The 26304-nt window shown below is 44.0% G+C and overlaps 1 protein-coding gene across 11 annotated transcripts in view; it reads right to left on the bottom strand.

The window, feature by feature from the left end:
• Positions 1 to 26304, bottom strand: part of adgrl2a (adhesion G protein-coupled receptor L2a) — a 982900-nt gene that overhangs the window by 246841 nt on the left and 709755 nt on the right. For all 11 annotated transcript variants that reach the window (XM_063064760.1, XM_063064761.1, XM_063064767.1 and 8 more), the window contains one exon: positions 19554 to 19767. In XM_063064760.1, coding sequence (XP_062920830.1) covers positions 19554 to 19767 — 214 coding nt within the window. The remainder of the gene's footprint in view (positions 1 to 19553; positions 19768 to 26304) is intronic.

Here is a 26304-nt window from a genome sequence, read left to right as displayed (position 1 = left end):
GTAGCCTCTCCATACCAAACAGTGATGCAGCCTGTCAGAATGCTCTCCACGGTACAACTATAGAAGTTTTTGAGTGTATTTGTTGACATGCCAAATCTCTTCAAACTCCAAATAAAGTATAACCGAGTTCACTGCAATGCAATGGTTTTTTGTAATGTTCACTGCTAAAGTAATGGTTTCTTATGGCCGGAGATAACCGGACTGTTGATGTCATACATTCTGAATTCTGATTTCAATTTCACTATCTCAATGTGATTATGCATGGAATGATCCCTCTAGATGGCAAGCAAACCAAAAGCTTCCCAATGTGTCTTGGTACATGAGACAATGATAAAACAGTATTAATCCTAATATCCCCTTGTAACAAAACTCCTCCATTCCAGGCAACATGCCAGTGAAACTGAATAACAACCACACAGTCATACCATGTGGCAAGGCACAGCTCAAATTCCGTCTATAAATTTGCTGATGATACAACCATTGTTGGTAGAATTTCAGATGGTGATGCGAGGGCACACAGAAGTGAGATATACCCAATAGTGGAGATATTTCAGATGGTGATGCGAGGGCACACAGGAGTGAGATATATCGGATAGTGGAGATATTTCAGATGGTGATGCGAGGGCGTACAGGAGTGAGATATATCGGATAGTGGAGTGGTGTCGCAACAACAACCTTGCATTAAATGTCAGCGAAACCAAAGAACTGATTGTGGACTTCAGAAAGGTTAAGATGAGGGAACACACACTGGTCCTCGTTGATGGATCAGAAGTGGAAAGAGTGAGCAAGTTCAAGTTCCTGGGTGTCAATATGGGGGCTGGGTGCTACTGCATAGGATCAAAATAAGCTACAGAGTGAGCTCCATCATGGGCACTGATAAAATACCAATGGGTTGTGACCATCACTCTCAGACATATGACCCTTGGAGATGGAGAAGAAATATGCCAACTATAGTATATTATATTCACTGAATAAAGTAAACTGCCAAAACTTCAAAGATCTTCTGAGGAACAGACAGGGGAGAGAGTGAGGAACGATTACCTCTGGTTGCGTGACTGGATTTAGGCTAGGCTTCATCTAAGAACTGGACTGGGCCATTGTGGGGTAGTTTGACATACAGAGCCTGGCAGAAATCCGAAACTCCCTGCCACAGACTGCAGCTGATGCAGCCTCAAATGACAAATCGAAATATGAGATCAAACATCATAGTGAAGGAATTAAGTCGTGTGGGTGACAGGTGGCTGTATGGAGCAACACTCGCAAATTGCTGCAGGAAATCAGTGACTCGGGCAGCACCATTGGAGGGAAATGGACAGGCAAAGTTTTGGGTTAGGACCCTGCTTAGAGGAAAGGCAGCCACAGACCCATGTGTCCTTCCCTTTAAAACTTCCGCCCTTCGGCTCACTAAATTCCAGGAAATGAAAGCACACTCCCAGAGTGAATTCTGGTGGACATCAGTCAGTCCTGCACATGAAGGGTGCGATTGTTCTGACCAAGACCGAAGACTGTCACTGAGGGACAACATTGTCACCAAGAGAGTGGTCAGTATACTTCTTCACTCAGAGACTGGACAAACTTGGGTTATTTTCTCTGGAACGGATGGGGGCTGAGGTGAGATCTGATAGTTATAAGATTATGAAAGTCATTGATAGAGTAGACAGATAATATCTTTTTTCCCAGGGTTGAACTGTCTAATACCAGATGGCGTGCATTTAAGGAGAGATGGGGTAATTTTGAAGGAGATAGTGAAGAACAAGTTTTTTACACAGAGTGGTGGGTGCCTGGAATGCACTGCCTAGGGTGGTGATAGAGGCAGATACCATAAAACAGTAAGACCCTAAGATACGGAATCAAAATTAGGCTATATGGCCCATCGAGTCTGCTCTGCCATTTCATTAGAGCTGATCCACTTCCTTCTCAAACCCATTCTCCTGTCATCTCCTCATAATTTTTCACACCCTGACTAATCAAGATCCCATCAACCTCTGCCTTAAATATACATTAAGACTTGGCCTGAACAGCTGCCTGTAGCAAAGAATTCCACAGATTCACCACTCTCTGGCGAAAGAAATTCCTCTTCATCTCTATTCTAAAAGGACATCCCTCTATTCTGAAACTGTGTCCTCCGGTCTTAGACTCCCATCATAGGAATCATCCCCTCCACATCCATTCTATCAAGGCCTATCACCGTTTTCTAGGTTTCAATTAAGTCACCCCCCATTCTTTTCAATTCTGGGTAATACAGGTTCTGAGCCATCAAACACTCTTCGTGTGATAAGCCATTCAATCCTGGAATCATTTTTGTGAATCCCCTTTGGACTTTCTTGAGTTTCAGCACATCCTTTCTAAGATAAGGGGCCCAAAACTGCTCACAATACTCCAAGTGAGGCTTCACCAGTGCTTTATAAAGTCTCAATATTACATCCTTGCTTTTATATTCCAGTCCTCTTGAAATGAATGCTAACATTGCATTTGCCTTCCTCACCACAGACTCAACCTTCAAATTAACCATTAGGGAATCCTGCACAAGGACACCCAAATCCTTTTGCATCTCAGATTTTTGTAACAGTGAGAAAATAGTCAATTCTTTCATTTCTTCTATCAAAGGCATGACCATACACTTCCCGACTCTGAATTCAATCTGCCACTCTTTTCCCATTCTCCTAATCTGTCTAAACCTCTTCTGTAGCCACCCTCCTTCCTCATAACCACATGTCTCCCCAACGATCTTTGTATCATCTTCAAGCTTTACAAAAAAAGCCATCAATTCCATCATCATTAGGAACTTTCAAGAGACGTTTAGGTAGGCACATGAATGTGGGGAAAATGGAAGGAAATGGAGATTTTGTCAGCAAAAGGGATTGGTTTAGTTGGTCGTTTGATTAGTAGTTTAATTTGTTTGGCACAGATTTGTGGGCTGAAGGGCCTGTACCTAGGCTGTATTGTTCTATGTTCTATATGGAATGAGCTGCCAGAGAAAGCAGTTGAGTCAGGTACATAAATAAATAACACAAAAAACATTATAGTTGTTCATTTATTTATTGAGAAAAATTATCCAATATTACATGTATTTGTTGGAAAAAGTATGTGAATCTTTGCTTTCATTAGCTGGTGTGACCCCCTTGTGCAGCAATAACTTCAACCAGACTTTTCTGGTAACTGTTGATCAGTCCTGCACATCGGCTGTGAGGAATTTTAAGCCATTCCTCCTTACAAAATGCCTCACCTCTGGGATGTTGGTGGACTTCCTTGCACGAACTGCTTGCTTCAGGTTCTTCCACAACTTTTCTATAGGATTAAGGTCAGGATTTGGCCATTTCTAGACACAAATTTTCTTCTTCTTAAACCATTCTGTTGGTGATTTGCTCTAGTCTTTTGGATCATTGTCTTGTTGCATTATTCAACTTCTATTAAGCTTCAGGTGAATGACTACTACCCTAATATTTTCCTGTAAAATGTCTTGATACAATTTTGAATTCATTGTTCTCTCAACAATGGCAAGCTGTCCAGGCCCTGAAGTAGCAAAGCAGCCCCAAACCATGAAGCTCCTTCCACCATGCTTCACAGGTGGGATGAGGTTTTGGTGTTGGTGTGCATTGCCCTTTTCCCTCCAAACATAGCAATGTGCATTTCTTTTAAAATGTTCAACTTCTGTATCATCTGTCCACAGAACGTTGTTTCAGAAGCATTGTAGAATACACAGATGGGCTTTTGCAAACTTGAGACAAGCAGCAATGTTTTTTTTGGAGAGCAGTGGTTTCCTACGTAGTGCCATTCCATGAACACCATTCTTGTTCAGTGTTTTTTCCTACAGTGGACACATGAACAGAGACTTTAGGAAGTTCACAAGAGTTCTGCAGGTCTTTTGCTGTTACCCTTGGGTTCTTTTTCACCTCCACTGAGCATTGCACATTGTGCTGTTGGTGTGATCTTTGCAGGACACTCACTCTTAGGGAGAGTAGAACAGGACTGAGTTTCTTCTATTTGTAAATAATTTCTCTTACTGTGGACTGATAAACACTCAGATATTTAGAAATGTTTTTATAGCCTTTTCGAGCTTCATGCATTTCTACGATTCCTCTTCTAAGGTCCTTGGAATGTTGTTTTGATCGAGGCATGGTGCACATAAACAGATCTTTCTGGAGGAGAGCAAGCTCTATCAGTAACCTGACTTCGTGTGTCTTTTTTTACAGGGTGAGCCACCTCTACAATCCACACCTCCAATCTCATCTCATTGACTGGAATACCTGACTCCAAATAGCTTTTGTAGAAGACATTACCCTATAGGTTCACATACTTCTTCCAACAAATACATATAATACTGGATCATTTTCCTCAATAAATAAATGAACAAGTATAATGTTTTTTCTATGTTATTTATTTAATTGGGTTGTCTTTATCTAGTTTTAGGACTTGGGTGAATATCTGATCACATTTTTGGTCATATATATGTAGAAACAGAGCAAACTACAGGGTTTACAAACTTCCTAGCACCAGTGTACATTAACATCATTTCTGAGCGGGTAAATGGATAGGTAATGTCATAGAGTCATGAAGAAGTACAGCACAGAAACAGGTCTTTCAGCCCATCCAGTCCATGCTGAGGCATTTAAACTGTCTGCTGCCATGGACCTGAACTGGGACCATAGCCCTCCATAGCCCTACCCTACCATCCATTTACCTATCCAAACTTCTCTTAAGTGTTGAAAACGAGTTTGCATGCAGCATTTGTACAGGCAGCTCCTTCCACACTCTCATGACCCTCTTAGTAAAGATGTTTTTCCTCATGTTCCCCTTAAACTTTTCACCTTTTGCCCTTAACCCATGACCTCTGGTTGCAGTCCCACTCAACCTCAGTGGAAAAGTCTGCTTGCATTTACGCTATGTATACCCTTCATCATTTTGCATACCTCTATCAAATCTCCTCCCAATCTTCTATGTTACAAGAAATAAAGTCCTAACATTCAGTCTTTCCTTATAACTCAAGTCCCTCAGTCCCGGCTACATCCTTGTAAATTTCCTCTGTTGTCTTTCAACATTGTTTAAACCTTTCCTGAAGGTGCAGAGGGATAGGAACCGTGCCCTGCACTGTTTTGTGCACTTTATGTAGTCCTGTGTAGGTCTGTAGTCTAGTGTAGTTTTTGTGTTGTCTTACATAGTCTAGTGTAGCCTTGTGTTGTCTCACTTAGTCTAATGTAGTTTTGTGTTGTTTCATGTAGCACCACGGTCCTGGAGGAATGTTGTTTTGTTTATACTGTGTACTGTACCAGACGTTTATGGTCGCAATGACGATAAAAAGCGACTTGACTTCACTTGACCTGAAATGCAGGAAATGGCACAAGCTTAAATTGGAATCATGGTCGGCATGAGCCAAATGGGCCGAAGGGCCATTTCCCATTCTGTCTGAATCTATCACTATCCTTCATCTTTGCTGGCATGTTGCCTGGAATAGAGGACTGTGGTGATCTGCAGAATGCAGATGATTCTGAAGATAGTGAATGCAGAATGCAGACGACAGAGAAGATAGTGAATACAGAATACAGGTGATAGTGAAGATAGTGAATGCACTGGATTTCGAGGCGACTGGCCCCTGGTTCGAATCTGGCTGGCTCCTTCCACACTTTCCATCCGTGCTGGGTCGAGCATCGAGCTAGCAACTCAGTCTCATAAAAATCAGGCAAAAATGCTAAAGAAACAGCGAGGTTACCAGCCGATGCGCCACAAGGCTCAGAAAGGAAGAACATCAAGAATACAATGAGCAACACACTCCAAATGCTGGAGGAACTCAGTAGGTCAGGCAGCATCGATGGAGAGGAACAAACAATGTTTCAGATCAAGGCCTTTACTCAGGATTCATTCTCCTAAATTCCAGCGAGTACTAGCCCAGATCCATCAAACCCTCATCACATGTTAACCCTTTCATCCCTGGGATCATTCTGTTGAATGTCCTCTGGGCCCTCTCCAATGCCAGCACATTGGATAAAGTGCTCAAAACTGCTCACAATACCCCAAGTACAGTCTGCCCATGCCTCATAAAGCCTCAGCATTCCATTTTTTAATAGTCTTGTCCTCTCCCCTATGCGACTCTTTGCAGAGAGAGAGGCAAAACAGGCTTAAGATCATACACGCAACCTGAGAAAGTATTTTTAGCCAAGAGTTCCATAATTAGCAAATGAATGAAAGCATAGCCACCGGGCATATATCCAACCCAGAGTCTTCCAGTAGCAATGCTGCTTGCCATAATCCCATTGCACTCGGCACCTGAATGTGTGATCACACACACACAAACATTATGTGTCTCTGCATAATTGTCTTTGTCCAGGACAAAGAAGTGGGCGGGAAAAGTCATTGCAGATTTTACCCACCTTGCAAAATACCTGTTACTAAAACTCCCTTCTGGAAATCGCCATAGGGCTTTTAAAACAAAAACTTCTCGCCATTTTAGAAGTTTCTTTACCCTAGGCAGTGTATCTGATCAACCATTCTAGTTAACTCCCTACGCACCCCCACCCTCTCTAGTGACCTCATCACTGCACTGTAAACACCTTAAACTAATTTTTATAATGCTGTTTACATTGTTAATATGATATTTATCTATTTATGCATATTTTATACCATTTCCATACATTAACTTTATATTTTTTAAATTCTTTATTCATATAATTGTTGAATGTTGTTTTTGTTGCATGACATGTCCTGAACAACATATCACAACAAATTCCTAATACATTCCCTCACATCATTAAGACAGGAGTCACAGCTTGAGAATAGGACTGAGGGGGAAAAGGGGAAGAAAGTGGATAGAGTGGGAGAGAAAGAACCAAATGAGGCAAGGAGGGAGGGTGGACGAGCAGGAGAGAAAAGGAAAGGAATGAAGAATGAAAAAATGTTCAAGACAAAGAAAAAGGAGAAAGAGAAAATAAAAGGAAGTGAGAGAAAAAGAAAAGGGAGAGGGAGAGAGGAAGAGAAAGAGGGAAAGTGGCAGAAAGAGAGAGAGACCGAGAGAGAGAAAAGGAAAGAGAGGAAGAGAAGGGGGGGGGAGGGAGATAGAGAGAGGGAGACAAAAGGGAGATAGATATATAGACAGAGACAGAAAGGGGGAGAAAGAGAGGAAGAGAAGGAGGGAGAGACAGAGACAGAGAAAGGGAGAGAGATAGAGAGGAAGAGAAAGAGAGAGAGAAATAGTGATAGAGATAGAGAGGGACAGAGGGAGAGTACAATGCCTTGGGAGATTCCAACATTCATTATAGCTAATTGGAACATTATAAAAATTAAGTGCTGGGTATTACAAGTGTAAAAGTTAAGTGGCTTTGGGCCTGAGAAAGCAGGGAAAAGCTCAGGAACAGGAGGAACTCTGCAGGCTGAGGCTTGGGAAAAGGTATGGGTCAGCACTGAGCACTTAAAATGGTGGTGAATGAACATTCAAATCCTCCTCATCGCCCGACGCTCCGTGTTTAACAGGATTGGAACCAGTTTCAAGGAACTTACATCCTGGGGTAAACTGAACTCACAGGAATCTTGTGTGGATGTTTTCAGCATCTACCTGCCTGTAGACAATGTTCATGGTCCCTGAATATTAACAGCAACTGTGCCAGGTCCAGTGGGAAACTGAGAGAAGGAACTCAGGTCTCCACTTGCAATCCGTGCAATCCATCACCTTATAGTTTCAGCACCTCTCGTTACACAGTCAAAGGAGATGTGCTTCCTCACTGACTGCCTCAATTGTTCCATAGGTTTCTTTTTTCTCCTTGCAATTTGATTTTGGTCCCTTGACAAGTGTACCATTCACTGATCATCTGCTAAGGGTTGACCGCCGAAGGATGGACAACAATGAAAGGTCTCCATACCAGTAAATGATCTCACATGGACATGCCAGTGGAAAATCTTTGGCAACCCAGTTTCCACTAAAAGGTAGGTAGGTTACCTACCTTCAGGAAAGATATCAATAAGATTGAAAGAGTACATAGATGATTTATTGACTTAATTAGAGATACAACATGGAAAAAGGTCGCCAGGCCCTTCAAGCTGTGCTGCCCAGCAACCCACATATTTAACCCTACCCTAATTACAGGAGTGTTGGCGCATGGCCAAATGATTAAGGCGTTCGTCTAGTGATCTGAAGGTCGCTAGTTCGAGCCTTGGCTGAGGCAGCGTGTGTGTCCTTGAGCAAGACACTTAACCACACATTGCTCTGCGACGACACTGGTGCCAAGCTGTATGGGTCCTAATGCCCTTCCCTTGGACAACATCGGTGGTGTGGAGAGGGGAGACTTGCAGCATGGGCAACTGCCGGTCTTCCATACAACCTTGTGAGGCACAAATCCATGGTCTCACGAGACTAACAGATGCCTATAAAATTACAGAACAATTTACAATTACCAATAAACCTACTAACTGGTATGCCTTTGGATCGTGGGAGGAAACTGGAGCACCCAGAGGAAACTCAAGCACACATGAGAAAGAGCATAAAACTTGCTTACAGAGGACGCCTGAATTGAGCTCCGAACTCCAATGCCCCAAGCTGTAACAGCATCGTGCTAATCATGACGCTACGTTTGCATCCATTTAGATGGATGTTGCTGAGACTTGAAGACCTATGTTATAGGGAAATACTACAGGTGAATACTTGGGACTTTATTCCCTGGAGCACAGCTGAATCAGAGGAGATTTGATAGAGGTATACAAAATCATGAGGGGCATAGACAGGGTAAATGCAAGCAGGCTTTTTCAGCTGAGGCAGAACTAGAGGTCATGGGTTAAGGGTGAAAGTGAAATGTTTAAGGGGATACTGAGGGGGAAAGTTCTTCAATCAGAGGGTGGTGTGAGTGTGGATCCCATAGTTAATCACAACCACCTGCACGAGGAAGGCCTCGTTAGGCTCTGCCACTAACCTAGTTACTGCAGACACGAGACATAGGCAAATGTCTGATCAGCAGTGATCTCATCCCACCACCAGGATGTCCTGTTGACCTCTGAGTTGCAGCAACACTGGGGGGTGCGGGTTCAATTGTAACATTTAAGAGAAAGTTGGATAGGTATATGGATGGGTGAAATATGAAGGGCTATTGTCCAGGTGCAGGTCAATGGAATAACGGAGAATAACAAGTGTGGCACAAACTAGATGGACTGAGGGGACTGTTTCCATGCTCTAGTGTTCTACGACTCTGTGGTGCATAATCAAAGGAAAATGATTTGATATAAGATTAGATGGCTTCTCCTCCAGTCATAACCAGCAACTATTTTGATGTCACGACCTTACATTTAGCATGATTAGTGATTTAACCAGACTATCTCTCCATTCCCCCCCCACCCCCTCCCCTTTCCTTCTATTCCCACTCTGGCTTCTCACCTCTCCTCCCCTGCCTATCAGCTCCCCTGGGTCCCCTCCTCCTTCCCTCTCTCCTGCGGTCCACTCCCCACTCCTATTAGATTCTTTCCTCTCCAGTATTTTATCTTTCCCACCCACCTGGCTTCACCAATCACCCTCCAGTTTTCCCTCTTCCCCAAGCCCCCACATTTTCAGCCTGGCATCTTCCCCCTTCCTTCTCAGTCCTGAAGAGGGGGCCCGAAAATCCCTTAGACGCTGCCTGACCTGCTAAGTTCCTCCAGCATTTTGTGTGTGCTACTCTTCCACGTGTATCCTTGCAGTGGGGCGGGCATTCTACAAAAAGAGATGGTGGCACACTGGCAGACTGTGAAGATTTACCACCATCCTTGATCTTGGCCCTGAGTTCGGAACAATTCCACAATCCCCCTGTGCCCCCCTGACCTGGCGGGTCCACTGCTGCATTCAGAATCAGAATCAGGCTTATTATCACTGATATATGTCACAAACCTTGTCGTTTTGTGGCAGAATGACATAAAAATACTATAAGTTACAATAAAAAATAAACTGATAAATATGCAAAAGAGGAATAGTGAGGTACAGCTCATGGGTTCATACCTTGGTCAGAATGGATGAATTGGGCTGAAGGGCGATTTCCACGCTGTATGACCCTATGAATCTAAAACAGCACCCCTGCCACAGGCTTGTCATATTTCCGGGGGCCACCCATCTCTTCCATTCATGTCATGGGAATGAGTGTTCTGATCCTGGGCACCACAGGGTAAAGCATTGTCCATAGGATTCTCCATGGGTCCTTGCTGCACCCTTTTCCTCTGGGACAAGCAGGGCACAGCCTCAGAATAGAGGGACGTTCATTTAGAAGAGAGGTGAGGAGGAATTTCTTTTACCAGAGAGTGGTGAATCTGAGGAATTTATTTCCACAGGCAGTTTTGGAGGCCAAGTATATTTAAAACGGAGGTTGATAGTTTCTTGATTAGTCAGGGAGACAAAGGCTACAAGGAGCAGACTTGATGGACCGAATGGCCGAATTCTGTTCTTATGTCTTAAGGTCTTACTTGCAGGCATATCGTGTTCCAACAATGTTTCGAATCTGTTGCATCAGCCTTTCTAAATAAAAACCCTGCACAAACAGATATTTATAAAAGCCATTACTCTCATCTTAATCTTCAAATATGTTTCAGCTTAGTGCTTGTCTTAAAAATCCCACAGCTAATCACAAACACCTGCACGAGGAAGGCCTCGTTAGGCTCTGCCACTAACCTAGTTACTGCAGACACGAGACAGAGGCAAACGTCTGATCAGCAGTGATTTCATCCCACCACCAGGATGTCCTGTTGACCTCTGAGTTGCAGCAACACTGGGGGGAAAGGGGGCTGGCGAAATTTAAAAGCAACGGCTACTCCATTAAATGAGCTACCCCTCAAATCCTGTCTGGGTAGCTTCCAACAGTTGGCATGAACTTTGATCTCCCCCCCCCTTTCTTTTTCCATTCCTCATTCTGGTTCCACTTTTGCCCCTTCTCTTCTCTTCACCTGCCTGTTACCTCCCTCAGTTGCCCCTCCTCCCATGGTTCACTCTCCTCATCTATCAGATTCCTTCTTCTTCAGCTCTTTACCTTTTCCACTCATCACCTCCCAGCTTCCTATTTCATCCACCCACCTTCTCCTTCACCTGGTCTCACCTATCACCTTACAGCTTGTCCTTCTTCCCATCCCATCACCTTCTTATTCTGTCTTCTTCCCCCTTCCTTTCCAGTCCTGAAGAAAGGTCTCGGCCTGAAACATCGACAGTTTATTCCCCTTCATAGATGCTGCCCGACCTGCTGAGTTCCTCTAGCATCCTGCTTGTTAATAATGACTAGCTGAGTCTGAGTGTAGTTGAGTTATACAGCATAGAAACTGGCCCCTGGTGTTCCTCTTGTGTGTTTATGTAGAGTTACTCCTAACAGGTTGAAAGTACCAAACACGAGGAATTCTGCAGATGCTGGAAATTCAAGCAACACACATCAAAGTTGCTGGTGAACGCAGCAAGTCAGGCAGCATCTCTGGGAAGAGGTACAGTGGACGTTTCAGGCTGAGACCCTTCGTCAGGAAGGGTCTGGGCCTGAAAGTACCTGCCAACCATTCCCAGATGGATCATACCATCAAAGGAACACCAAACAGCACAGGAAGAAAACATTTGGCCCACAATGTCTAGTGTGGATCTCAATCAACATTACCCTCCAATTACAAACCACTGGTCCTTTGTCCCCACATCCATCTATAGCTTTTTTCTCCAACTTTGCAATCCTAAAGGCCATGATGGAACCTTTCCCCTGTAATATTTTGGTGTACCTTTGTTTTGATGTGCTTTACGTGGGTGGCCCTTCAAGAGGACCACAAATTTGTCATTGGGTTTTGAGGACTGGGTACCTCAATGACCTGGAGAGCTATGTTGGCTGGAGTCAGGGCTTTATGGTAGGGTCACCCGTGCCACAGATGTCAAAGGGCAGAGACCAGACTAAGAGTGGTCCACTGGTCCTCCAGGTTCAGGGGTTCAGCTCAGGCTGACAACCCTGACTGGTCAGAAAAAAATTGTTTGCGCAGACAACAATGAAGAATTCTTTTACATAGATGGAGATGGAGGACCTGCATTGCTGACCTAAATGCCAGCGGCGTAATGGACATAAGTAAATATATGGATGGCATGCAAAAGGAAATTTTGTATGACAGTATCTCATGGAGTCGTACAGCACCTTTGCCCCAATCCATCCAAGCCAACTGTGATGCCAATGAGCTGTAGTCCCATCTGCCCACAAATGCTCATATTCCTGTAAACCTGTCTTCGAAATGTATTTATCTAGATGGATTTTTAAGTGTTTCTAATGATGCCCACGCCAACCACTATTTCAATAAGACCATAGGCCCTAAGATATAGGAGCAGAATTAAGCCACTTGGCCCATTGAGTTGGCTCCGCCATTCCATCATGGCTGATCCAATTTTCCTCTCGGGCCCAGTCTCCTGCCACCTCCCTCTTTTCTGACAGTTCAATCCAAATATGTACCACTCTCTGCGTGAAGAAGCTGGTGTCTCACCTCTGATCGTAAACTCTGCCCTCTTGTTGTTAACACCCCCTTCCTGAGAAAAGGCTACGTGCTGTCACCCTCATGATCTTATCAGATCTTGGAAACACCAAGAGCTCCTGCAGTTCTTGGGGATAAAATAAACGAGGGAGAAAATCATGACAGATTAACGGAGTGTGTGAACATTGTGATGTGGTTTCTGGGGTGACCTACAGATAATGAACACTGAGCTGAATTGAATATGGAGTCTTTCATTCTTGTGTTTTATATTCTGTGTCTTCACTCATTCTTTTTGCTACCGTTTGCACGGGGCGGGGGTATGGAGGGGGGGTCGATGATTTTCTTTGATTGGCTTTCTTTGTTTCATGGCTGTTGGTGGAGAGACAAACAGGGTTGTATACTACATACGCACTTTGATAGTAAATGAACTTTGAATCCTTTTAGGTGTGGTGGAGGTAATTGGAATTGGTTTTGTTACGTATGCTTGGAGCCAGAATGACAATGGAGTGGTATGATTAAACGTTTTTACTGAATCGTGTAAGTAGCAGTACACACTGGACAACTTACTATGTGGGACCGACAAACCAGGCCCGTCGAAATGAAAACACGTGCATTTGAATGCCTACGCCAAAACAGTGAGAGCCCTCCACATATAGAGGGCCCGATGACTCTATCAGGTCATCCCTTAATCTCCTAAATTCCAGGGAATTAAAGTCCAACTTGAAGCAACCTCTTCTTGTAACTTAGGCCCCCAAATGTAGGTAATATTCTGGTAAATCTCAGTACATGTGACAATAATAAACAGGAACTGCATTGGATCGATTGTGAGACTGTGGCAAGCACACATGCAGCCAATTGATCATGCAGTGTATCAATTGGGACCCTAAACGCGGTGGGTGGGTTCTCAGTCCCTCATTTGTTTTATCTCTATAAACTCCAAGAGCTCTCTCTCTTTCCAAGATCTGATAAAGGGTCTAGGATCTGTTTCTCTATTGTCTGTGATTTTTTTTTTGGTAATTTCTGATTTAAACTCAGATTTTCCAGGATCTTCAGCTTTTTTTTTTAGAATTTTGTCCTCTGGTGTTGCACTTGGCCGAGAAGGAGGTGAAAATCACAAGTGAGATTAGTTTTACTTGTCACAAGTAAATGCATCGAAACGCAATGTGAGATGTGTCATTTTGCATCGATGACCAGCACAGTCTGATGATGTGCTGGGGTCAATATGCCTCCGGCGTCAACAAAGCATGTTCACAACTCACTAGTGCTTGGAAAGTGGGGATGAAACCAGAGCAGCCGGAGAGAACCCTCGTGGTAAAGGCACGAACTCCTTACAGACAGCAACGCTGGCCGCTGACACTGTCAAGCATTATTCTACCGTCCCTCCCCTTGCATTCCTCATTCTTACAATTGAAGCTCAGGTGCCAAGGGCTGAGATAAAGGAAGCTGGGAGGGGGTGGGTGGAAGAGGTAAATGGCTGAAGAAGAATCACGGGAGAAAGGGAAGGAGGTGGGGATGCAGAGGAGGAAGGTGTAGGTGAAGGCTGTGTAAGAGAATGGCTGAGAGGGTCTCCAGAATTAGTGAAAACAAGACAAGGAGGGTTGGAAAACAGAGGATGGTTGTTTCCAGAAGCTAGAGAAATTGATGTTCCTGCTACCTTATATCATGGTATCTGCTGTTTTGTGGCAGCAGTACAGTGCAAGATAAGGAAGGTGGACTGTCCACCATGGCTTCACTCCTGCGCCCCACTGACATCTGGTAAAATACAGCTACCCAGGCAGAGGGAAAAGCCTCAAACCACCAGCGAATGCTGCCATTGTGTGGCTGCCTGTTCCAGAGCCGTCAGTGAACATGGCAGACACAGATTCTCTGTGGCCGGTGCCAATTTGCATCCAGACACACATTCTAAATTCATTCCTTCATGTTCAGCCACAGTAAAAGGATCCTTGCACCAAAATCGAAAAAAGAAAAGATGTAAGTTTCTGTTGCTTGACAGGCATTGATATCCTCTGGAGAGAGATGGCAGAGTTCCATCGGACTCCATAAAAAACTGTTCTCTGCTGCCACAGCTTAACAGTGCATAAATTTTAATTAGCGAATCTTATGGTGCTTCTCATAGTCATAGAAAGCATCGAACACTACAGCACAGAAACAGAACCTTCGGCCCATTTAGTTCATGCCAAACTGTTATTCTGCCTAGTCTATTGAGCTGTTCCTGGACCATAGCCCTCCATACACAACCCGCCCCCCCATTGATGTACTGTACCTATCCAAACTTCCCTTTAATATTGAAATCAAACCCGTATCCACCACTTCTGTTGGTAGCTCGTTCCATACTCTCACCACGTTCTAAGTAAGGAAATTCCACTTTGGGTTGAACTTAAACATTTCACCTTTCACCCTTAACCCATGACGTCTAGTTGTAGTCTCACCCAACCTCAATGGTAAAAGCCTGTTTAAATTTACTCTATCTATACATCTCATCATTTTGTATATCTCTATCAAATCTCCTCTCATTCTTCTACGCTCCAGGGAGTAAAGTCCTAAACTATTCAACATTTCTCTATAATTCAGATTCTCAAGTACCAACAATATCCTATGAAACTTTCTCCACACTGTTCCGATCTTATTGATATCTTTCATATTGGTAGGTGACCAGAACTGCAGACATCATTCTCCTTAAATATTCCTTCCTTATAATTTTGGAAGATCACTTCAAGCTGTTGAATCTTTCAAACTGAGGTAATTTTCGCAAGTCAGCATGGTGGCCTCTTCTACTGAATTTGCCTGCCTGCTGTTCATTGGAGGGGGAGTCTACTGACACAGATGCTTTGTGCCATTAAGCAATATTACAGAATCCTTAAAAAAGCAAACACGAGGAAATCTGCAGATGCTGGAAATTCAAGCAACACACATCAAAGTTGCTGGTGAATGTAGCAGGCCAAGCAGCATCTCTAGGAAGAGGTACAGTCGACATTTCGGGCCGAGACCCTTTGTCAGGACTAACTGAAGGAACAGCTAGTAAGAGATTTGAAAGTGGGAGGGTGAGTGGGAGATCCAAAATGATAGGAGAAGACAGGAGAGGGAGGAATGGAGCCAAGAGCTGGACAGTTGATTGGCAAAAGGGATATGAGAGGATCATGGGACAGGAGACCCAGGGAGAAGGAAAAGGGGGAGGAGGGGAAACCCCAGAGGATGGGCAAGGGGTATAGTCAGAGGGACAGAGGGAGAAAAAGGAGAGAGAGAGAAAGAATGTGTGTATATAAATAAATAACGGATGGGGTACGAGGGGGAGGTGAGGCATTAACGGAAGTTAGGGAAGTCAATGTTCATGCCATCAGGTTGGAGGCTACCCAGACGGAATATAAGGTGTTGTTCCTCCAACCTGAGTGTGGCTTCATCTTTACAGTAGAGGAGGCTGTGGATAGACATATCAGAATGGGAATGGGATGTGGAATTAAGATGTGTGGCCACTGGGAGATCCTGCTTTCTCTGGCGGACAGAGTGTAGGTGTTCAGCAAAACAATCTCCCAGTCTGCGTCGGGTCTCGCCAATATATAGAAGGCCACATTGGGAGCACCGGACGCAGTATATCACCCCAGTCGACTCACAGGTGAAGTGTTACAGAATCCTTGCAAGGGTCATTCATCCCATCTATCAGAGGATTGCCTAAGGTTACAGCAGGATCTGGATCAACTGTGAAAATGGGATAGCAGATGGAATTTTAATTAGACAAGTGCAAAGGGGGTAGTTTTTTTTGGATAGTTTAACCGGGGCAGGACTTACACGGAAAATGACAGGAGCCTTGGGAGTGTGGTTGAACAGTTCCCTGAAAGAGGCAGACCCAAGAGCATGCCGACCAGGAGATGTCCTGAGCGCCCCCTCCCTCCTCTGTATCAGCTGGTCAGGAGCGTGACACTGAGCTGCAGCCAGAACTTGAGGAGCAGCCCCTGCAGGTAGTCAAATAGAGGCTGCACTCTCTCACACTCCATGTCGATGTGGCACGTCGGCTCCTCCGGGCCACAAAAAAAGAACATGCAGCAGGCCAGTCAGTGAACTGACACAAAAATACCTTGCAGAGCTCTGTGCGTCACCTTCTACCCTAGGTCCCCAATGTACAGGGGAAGGGACCCCTTTCTCACAATTCCTTACACGGTCTGGTGTGAATTTAGACCCATCCAAAGACGGCTGTGTATTTGCAAAAGGCAATATGCAAATACGGGTTCAGATTTTAAAGGATCCTAGGAACACACCATGCAGATGTACGAAGATGTCTTGAGAGCCTTTAGACTATCAGGATACAGGGCACGAGAGGCTCACACTGCTGTGCTCTCACCGGTCGGGCAGTCCTGACACTGAACTGGTGCTCTCAGGGGTACCGGAAAGAGGGATGCCTTCTGGGTTCTAAATCCTGCAGGCTGTAGAACAGAAGACTGTATGAAGAAAAGGGAGAGCCTCTTCTCCCATTTGCTTAGACACTCAAAACATTGATAAATAAAACAGAGAATTATCTTTGGAAAAGCAACAAAAAGAAAAAAAAAGTTGTAAATAATTAAAAATCCAATTCACCAAGTATTTCCTTGCCACACTTTGAAATGACTGTCTGAGTTCATTTAACAAAAAAATCAATAGCTCATTTAATTCATCAACTGCTCAATTCTATCAGAACTGGATCTAAATCTTAATAAATATAGCACCTTTTATGACCTCAGGAACCCAGAGAATCCACAAAGCATAATTGACATTCTGTTCTGTTTTCCATTAGGACAGGAGCCATTTTGTGCACAAGAATCGCTCAAAATGCCAGAGTTGCCTCAGAGTATAGAAGACTTTAGGACCATAAGGCATATGAGGGGGCATTGGACCATTTGGCCCATCGATTCTGCTCTGCCATTCCACCACGGTTGACTTATGATTCGTCTCAACCTTACGCTCCTGCCTTATTCCTGTAACCTTAGTAATCAAGAATCTATCAACCTCTCCTCGACTTGGCCCCCACAGCTGTCTGTGGTAATGAATTCCACAGATTCACCACCCTGAAGCTGAAGAAATTCGTCCTCATCTCATTCTAATGGGATGTCCCTGTATTTTGAGGATGTGCCCTCAAGGCCTAGAATTTTCCATTACTGCAAACATTCACTGCACCTTCACTCTATCTAAGCCTTTCAGTGTTTGATGGGCTTCAATGAGATGCCCTCTCGTTCTTCTAAACTTCAATGAGCTCAAGCCTCACACATTAACCCTTTCATTCCAGGATCATTTTCATAAACCTCCACTCTAATGCTAGTACATCCTTTAGTAATGAGAGAGCTATGGATGACAGTGAACCCAAGTGCAGAGTGAGGTCTAAGATTAACTCAGAGTCAAAATAAACAATACAACAGAAACAAAATTCAAAGGCAAAATCGCAAACACTAGAAGCTCCTATGATTGAGCATTGAGTGCTCAGCTCAAAGCCTTTAAGTACAGACTTTTCATGAAGGGGATGTGGCAATCACTGTTAATTTTGGTTATTATTCTGTCAATTTATTGAGTATGCCACAAGAAAATGAGTCACCAGGTTGTATGTGGTGTCCTAGATGTATTTTGATACTAAGTTCGATGTAGATGTGGCAAATAAAGCTAATCTTTATCATTGCCTATCTAACTGCCTCTTAATTGCCACTCCTGTAAATGGTTCCAATGCTACACCTGGCAGCTCATTCCAGGCAGTCACCACTCACTATGTAAAAAAAACTTGTCCCAAATATCACTTTCAAAGTCTTTTAGTAGTTGACATTTCTAACTAATGATAATGGCCTCTCAGCATTGTATAAGCTTCTAGGATAAACATTATTGTTGTTCCTTTCTGCGCCTTGTGGCATATCGGGTGGCAACCTTGCTGTTTCTTTAGCATTTTTGTTGTGTTTTTACAAAGCCGAGTTCCTGGCTCGACACTCAACTCAGCACGGATAAAAAGGGTGTAAGGAGCCAGCCGGATTTGAACGTGGGAACACTCGCTTTGAATTCTGGTGCAGATGCCACTATGCCACCAGTGGCCTTGGTTAAAAGTCAAGTTGGCACAACCTTGTGGGCCAAGAGGCTTATACTGTGCTGTATTGTTCTATGTTTTATGTTCTATTTGGTCTCCCCTCAGCTTCCGATACTCCAGGGAAAACAACCCAAGTTTGTCAAACCTCTACTTTTAGTTCGTATCCTCAAATATCCAGTCAGCATCCTGGTAAATCTCTTCTGCACCCTTTACAAGGTTTCCACATCCCTCCTGTGATGCGGTGACCAGAATTGCACACAAGTGCAGTCTAACCAAAGCTTTACATATCTCCAACATGACTTCCTGCTCATAGACTCAACACTCCATCCAATGCAGGCAAGTAGGCCAAATGTCTTCTTTGCCACCTTGTCTCCTTGCATGGTCACTTTCAGAGAGCTGTGAACTTAGACCCCTTTGGAGTAGACTGTTCAATTGTCATTTTCTTTGCAGCTTAACAATTAATTAGCCGCTTGTATTTTTGACAACTACCTATAGATGTGTAACTGTTTAGTATGTTTCCCAGTGGTCACAGTATGTACATGCAATTGCTGAGTGTGCCCCCTGGTGGTCACAGTATGTATATGCAGTTGCTTGGTGTGTCCCCTAGTGGTCACAGTATGAATATACAGTTGTTCAGTGAGTCCCCTAAGTGGTTACAATACATATATGCATTTCTTCACTGCGTCCACTGGTGGTTATGTTTGTATGATTCTGGAAGCTTCTTTAGTGTAGCACTATTTGAACAGGGGCTATCTTATTGGTTAACTCTTATCGAAAAATTTGTATGGAAAATTTCTTATCTATGGGGTATCAAAAGAGCCGCCCATGCTGTGCCGTCGCCTTCTGTCCCTTCCCTTCCTAGATCGGTATCACTGTTCATATTGAAGTCACTTTGTTCCATTAATACCTAATAAAATAATCATGAAGCAGCAAGATTTTGGCTCCTTTCTTGACTTCCAAAAGAACCTTGGATCAAAAACATTAGAAATCAACAATCTCAAGATCTTTCCGCGCATTAATGCTGTTAACAGTCCTGACTTTTATTGTACACTTTCTCCATATGCATCATGGATACCAAACGGCAGTCTGAGCGACACGCTGAGTGACTAAACCTTACCTCTGCGTCATGATCTTGAAAGCGTCCGGGAGGTAACACTCCACATTTTCCATTTGGAAGAGGTCAGCATCGCAGATCTTGTTGTCTGTCCGTCCGTAGTTGGCGCTCTCGATCACGATGACATCGCTCCCGGGACAACGAAGGTCGATAGGGTAACCCTCACAGGACAGTTCTCGCCTGACCAGGCCAAAAGGCAAGGCAGCTCGGCTGAAGCCTGGAAAACACAAAGTGGAAAATTTCTGATATAACACACAGAAAATGCTGGAAGAACTCAGTAGGTCAGGCAGCATCTACGGAGAGCAAAAAAGAGGTGAGACCCTTCATCAGGACTGGTGATTCTGATATGGATTCCTTGTTGATAAGCAGACAAGAAAACAGCACTACCAAATCTCACCAGAGGCCAAAACATGTTGGGGACAAAAAGCAGGAAGATTCTACAATAAATCTCCACATTCCTTTGTTAGAAAACAGGACAAAAGGATGTGCTGGCATTGGAGAGGGTTCAAAGGAGGTTCACAAAAATGATTCCGGGATTGCGAAGCTTATCATATGAGGGGCATTCGATAGCTCTGGGCCTCCAATCACCGTAATACAGAAGAATGAAGGGTGACCTCATTGAAAACTATCAAATGTTGAAAGGCCTTGATAAAGTGGATGTGAAGAGGATGCTTCCTATAGCGGGAGAGTCTAAGACAAGAGGACACAGACTCAGAATAGATGGGCATCCTTTTAGAATGGAGATGAGGAGGAAATTCTTTTGCCAAAGAGTGACGAGTCTGTGGAATTCAATGCCATAACTGACTGTGGAGGGCAAGTGATTGGGTATCTTTAAGACAGGGATTGATAGATTTTTGATTGGTCAGGGCAAGAAGGGATACAGGGAGAAGGCAAGAGATTGGCGCAGAGAGGGAAATGGATCAGCCCTAATGAAATGGTAGAGCAGGCTCGATGGGCCAAATGGCCTAATTCTGCTCGAATGTCTTATGGTCTTATGGTCTAATAATAAAGTAATATTAATACCAATTTTCCTTGAATATACTTGGCAACCCAGCCTACATAAATCTCTAGGGTAGATAGTTCCAAAGATTCATCTTTGAAGATACAAGAGACTGGAGATGCTGCAATCTGGAGCGAAAACCAAATTGTTATTAAGACACAACAGGCTAAGCAGCATCTATGGAGGCAGAGGGATGGTTGATGTTTCAGGTCTGGACCCTGGGTCAGCACCAGTGTCACCATCTTTCTCCTGGTTGACCAACCCATCGTTTATGAGACAGTGACTATTGGTAGTACACCATGAAGCCAGGTCTTATAGTCTGAACTTGGCTTCAGTTCCACGTGCCTGCACCTTTACCATAATAAACACAAGAGATTCTGCAGATGCTGAAAATCCAGAGCAACACACACAAAATGCTGGAGGACCACAGCAGGTCAGGCAGCGTCTATGGAGATGAATAATCAGTCGACGTTTTTGGCCAAGACCATCCATCTGGTCTGGAAAGGGAATGGATAACTATTCAGTGGGATGGCATGGTTAGTGTTAACACCCTACAGCACCAGCTGTGAGATCCGGATTCAATTCCTGCCACTGCCCATAAGCAGTGTGACCAGTCTTTCCATGAGTGCAGGGTTTCCTCCAGGAATTTCCGTTTCCTCCCACATTCCAAAGACGTGCCGCTTTGAGTTAGTCCTGAAGATGGGTCCTGGCCTGAAATGTTGACTGTTTATTCATTTCCATAGACGCCGCCTGACTTTCTGAGCTCCTCCAGCATTTTATATGTGTTGATTTGTTAGTAAGTTGTGGGCATGCTTTGTCGGTGCCAGAAGCATGGCGACACTTGCAGGCTGCCCCGCATAACCTTGGACCCTTTTGGTTGTTGACGACAAACAGCGAATTTCACCGTATATTTTGTTCTACATGTGACAACTAAAGCTAATCTGAAAACTGTTGGAGCCAAGGAGGAGGAAAATCTACAATAAATCTCCACATTAGGAGGGAGCATAAACATTAGCATGTAGGAGAAAGGATTAGGAGAAGTTGTTCCATCAATATTGAGATCATGACAGATATGAACTTGGCTTCAGTTCTGCTCTCCTGCCTATTCACTTTAACCTTCGACTTGAATGTGGAGCAAAAATCTGTTTATCCTAACCCATACAAAGAGGGAGATGAAGGCATGTGACCTGCTTGCCTTCAGTGGTTGAGGTGCTGAGTATAAAAGTCAGGAAGTCATACAGCAGCTTTATAAAATTTTGGTTAGGCTGTATTTAGAGTAATGGGTACAATGTGGAGGCTTCAGAGAAGGCACAGAAAAAGTTCACCAGGATGCTTCCTGTATTTGAGGGAATTGGCCTTACAGACAGTTTGGACAAACCGGAAATTTTTTTTCAGGAGCGTCAAAGGTTGAGGAAAGATCAGACAGAAGTTTATAAAATTATGAGATACATACATAAGGCATATAATTACAAAGTTTTCTTCCCCAGGGTAGAAATGTCAAGCACTAGAGGACATGTACTTAAGCTGAGGGAGGTAGAGTTTGAAAACGGCGTACAGGACAAGTTTTATAAGGTCCTACATTCCAAGGAATAAAAACCTAACCTGGCCAATCTCTCCTATTGCTCAGGCTCTCAAATCCTGGCGACAGCCTTGTAAATCATTAATGCATGCTTTCCAGTTTAATGAGAACTTTTAGATGACCAAAACTGCACATAGTACTCCAAGTGCAGCCTCACAAATGACTCATACAACTGCAACATCATGTCCCAATTCCTATACTCAGTGGCCAGCATTCCAATTGCCATTTTCACTGACCTGTCTATCTCTGACGCCACTGTCAATGAACTCTGCACTTGTACTCCTAAGCCGCTCCTGACCCATTACACACCCTAGTGCCCCACCATTCATAGTATATTAACTTTATGTGTTGAAGATATTACTTTATGTGTCGTGTGTGAAGCTACGTGTATTGTGTTGTGCACCTTGATCTGGAGGGGTGTTGTTTCATTTGGCACGTACATGTACAGTTGAATGATAATAAATTTGAACTTGATAAATTTACACTAGCCTGACTTTCCAAAAGCATCACTTCCCAGTTATCTGTATTGAAATCAATTGATCGCTCCTTGGCCCACTTCCTGACAATTCAGATACTAAGGAGGTAAGGAGTCATTGATTTCAGGAAAGAATTGAGAAGTTAAGAGTTTTGCTAAGAGCTTTCCTCTCCCAACTCCTGTGGTGTAGAGAAGGCTGCAGGCAGGTCTAGTAAAGATTTACAAGATCATAAAGGCTTTTATTTAGGCAAACAGCGATAGATTGTTTTTACTACTGGGTGAGGGCTCAGCTTTAAAAGCATTAAGAACATTTGAAACAGGGGAAGGTCTTGACCAAATGGCCCCTCGAGTCTCCTTTGCAATTCAGTAAGATGTTGGCAGATCCGATCTTGGTCTCAGTTTCCTTTCTCTGTCTGGTCCTTTAACCATGGATTCCCCCATATGCTGGCACAATACAGACCCTTCAGCCCTCAATGTTATGCTGAACTTACCTACCCCAGGATCAATCAAACCCTCTCCTATGAGATTCCTTCTTTTTCAGTCTTTACATCTTCTATCTGTTTTTCACTATAAAGGCCCTTCCCCCACCCACCCCTATACTATCCTCCAATCACTTTAAAATTATGCCCCTTCTATTAGCCATTTCTGCCCTGGGAAAAGTCTCTGGCCGTCTACTCAATCTTATCATCTTGTACAGCTCTGTCAAGTCACCTCTCATCCTCCTTCACTCCTTGAGAAAAGCAATAGGTCTTTCATCCTATCCTCATAAGAAAATGCTCTCTAATCCAGGCAGCTTCCTATGCACTCTCTCTAAAGCTTCCATACCTTTCCTATAACATTGCTGCCTTCATTAGTTGGGACACCGGGTTCAAAAGCCATGAAGTAATGCTGCAAATCCATACAATTCTGGTCTGCGTTCAGTTCTGGTTGCCATATTATGGTCAACACCATCATGTGCCATTTTGTACAATGTGGGCTGGGCAATTGTGGTCTTCCATCTATCATTATTCTGAGAAGCTCTGATAAGCTCTTCAAAACGTTTGCCTGTCCATCCCTTGATGTAACACATGGATGTCATGCGCTGTCGACCGCCACTTTTTCTTTCATCAGTTTTTCCCGTTACTTTAAGACGTTCCAGCTTTTCTTTCCTCAGTACCTGCCCCAGAAATTCCAGCTCCCTTTTCCTGATTAACGATATCAGCTCTCTCCTTATTCTGGCTTTTCGCAACACTTCTTCATGGTGCACCTGTGATAAAGTTGGGGGGGGGGGAGCAACAGGGACACACCAAATATTGGTGGAAGATGTCCATCTCCTGTTCCCATTTTACCCCTGTGATTTTTCCTCTCCCACCCTCAGGGTGGAGTATGATTTGGGACTGGACAGAGCTAAATTTTGTCTGGATTATCAATGAAAGCAAGTGCACCAGAGGAAGCCTGGCTGTGTTGTCAGCTGCTCCAGCTACTCCATCAATCATGATTGGGTCTGTAATGCTTGTAATTTTTAAACAATAATGCAATAAAACTTCATGTGCGTGGCAGTGATTACAGTGACAGGATATCTATTAACCATTATGAAAGACTTTGAAATCCGTCTGCAGTGAGGAGGGAAATGAGTCCTCAATTCAGAATGAGGTTAGAGGAGGAATTGGACACACGTCAGCTCTGGCAGGGTTCACAGGCCAGTACATCCTTCCAAGTGAAACCTGACATCATAAGTGGGTGTGAAGCTTCACTCCTGGGTGAGCTCAAGGTATTCGATGCACGCTTTCAAAGGGAGAACAAAACTACACCTGTGCAAATCCTGCAGTGTCTGGTGGTTGAGATTTCCATCTCAGAGGCCAAAGTCAGAACATCTTTCAAGAGGGTGAACCCTCGCAAGGTGTCAGGCTCTGATGGTGCACCTGATAGGCCTCTGAAAACCTGTGTCCAATACTGGCGGGTGTGTTCAAGGACATCGTCAATCTGCCTGCAGTCGGAGGTTCCCACCTGGTTCAAAAGGGAGACCAGTATCCGTGAAGACCATGGTGAGCTGCCTGAATAACTATCGTCCAGTGACTCTCACATCTGCTGTGATGAAGTGCTTTGATAGCCAGAATCAACTCCTGCCTAAGCATAGACCTGTATCCTCCGCAATTTGCCTATCGCCATTATACGTCTACAGTGGATATAATCTCACTGGCTCTCCAATTGGCCTTGGATCACCTGGAGAATAGTAATATCTATGTTAGGCTGCTTTTTATTGATTACAGAACCTTCAACATAATCATACCTTCAGTTCTAATCAACAAGCTCCAAAACATGGGCCTCTGCTCCTCCCTCTACAACTGACTTCCTCACTCTGTGTGGGTTGGAAATAACGTCTCCTCCTGACTGTCATTCAATCCTGGTGCACCTCAGGGGTGTGTGCTTAGCCCACTGCTCTACTCCCTCTACACCCACAACTGTGTGGCTACGCACAGCTCAAATGCCATCTATAAATTTGCTGATGGCAGAATGTCAGATTCTGAGGAGGAGTCATAGAGGAGAGAGATAGATCAGCTGCTGAGCGCTATCACAGCAACCACCTTGCACTCAACAGCAGAATGACAAAGTAATTGATTGTGGAGTACAGGAAGGGGAACTCGAGGAAACGCACACCAGTCCTCTTCAAGGGATCCGCAGTGGAAAGGGTGAGCAGTTTCGTGTTCCTGGGAATCGATATCTCTGAGAATCCATCCTGGTCCAACACATCGATGCAATTACAAAGAAGGCACAGCAGCTGCTATATTCCCTTCAGGAGTACGGGGAGAAATGGTATGAAATCAAAACTCGCAAATTTCTAAAGGTGTACCGCAGACAGCGTTCTAACTGATCGCATCACTGTCTGGTGCGGAGGATCGGAAAAAGATGCAGAAAATTGTGAACTCAGTCAGCTCCACCCTGGGCAGTAGGCTCTCCAGCATCCCGTACATCTTCAAGGAGTCATCCGTAATTAAGGTCCCCCATCACCCAGGACATGCCTTCTTCTTATTGCTACCATCAAGGAGGAGGTAGAGGAGCACTCAATAAAGCAGGAAGAGTTTCTTCACCTTCCCATCTGATTTCTAAATGGACATAGAACCCATGTACACTACCTCACTGTTTGGTTCCCCTCGATCTTTGCACTACTTATTTAATTTTCTTTTTTATACTTCTTGTTATAATTTAAGAGTTTTTATGTTGCAATGCACTACTGCAGCAAAGCAACAAATGTCGCAACACATGCCAGTGATATTAAACCTGCTTCTGATTCAGAGTCCAAGAGAACACCAGGTTAACATCGCTGCAAAACCAGAATGAAGAGGTCAGGGAGAGTTAAGTCATAAAACAAAGAAACAGAATTCGGCTATTTGGTCCATTGATCATAACTGATGTATTTTCACTCTCAACCCCACTCTCCTGCCTGTCCAAATGGGGTCTGACCAATGCCTTATAAAGCCTTGGCATTATACCGCTGCTTTTAAATTCTAAAGCTCTGGAAGAGTGTGATTCTCTGCTGCACTGCTCTGTAACCATACACCTCTGTCTACATACCTGTCCAAACAATGTGACTATACACACTTGTAACTGTTCCTCTAACAGCTCCCTCATTCCATATACCCACCATCCTCTGTATGAGAATGTTGCTCCTTAGGTCTCCTTCAGATCTGTCTCCTTTCACCTTAAATCTATGCCCTATCTG

This window comes from Mobula hypostoma, chromosome 12, assembly GCF_963921235.1.
Source record: "Mobula hypostoma chromosome 12, sMobHyp1.1, whole genome shotgun sequence".
Classification (NCBI taxonomy): domain Eukaryota; kingdom Metazoa; phylum Chordata; class Chondrichthyes; order Myliobatiformes; family Myliobatidae; genus Mobula; species Mobula hypostoma.
This window is presented reverse-complemented; position numbering and strand designations above follow the sequence as displayed.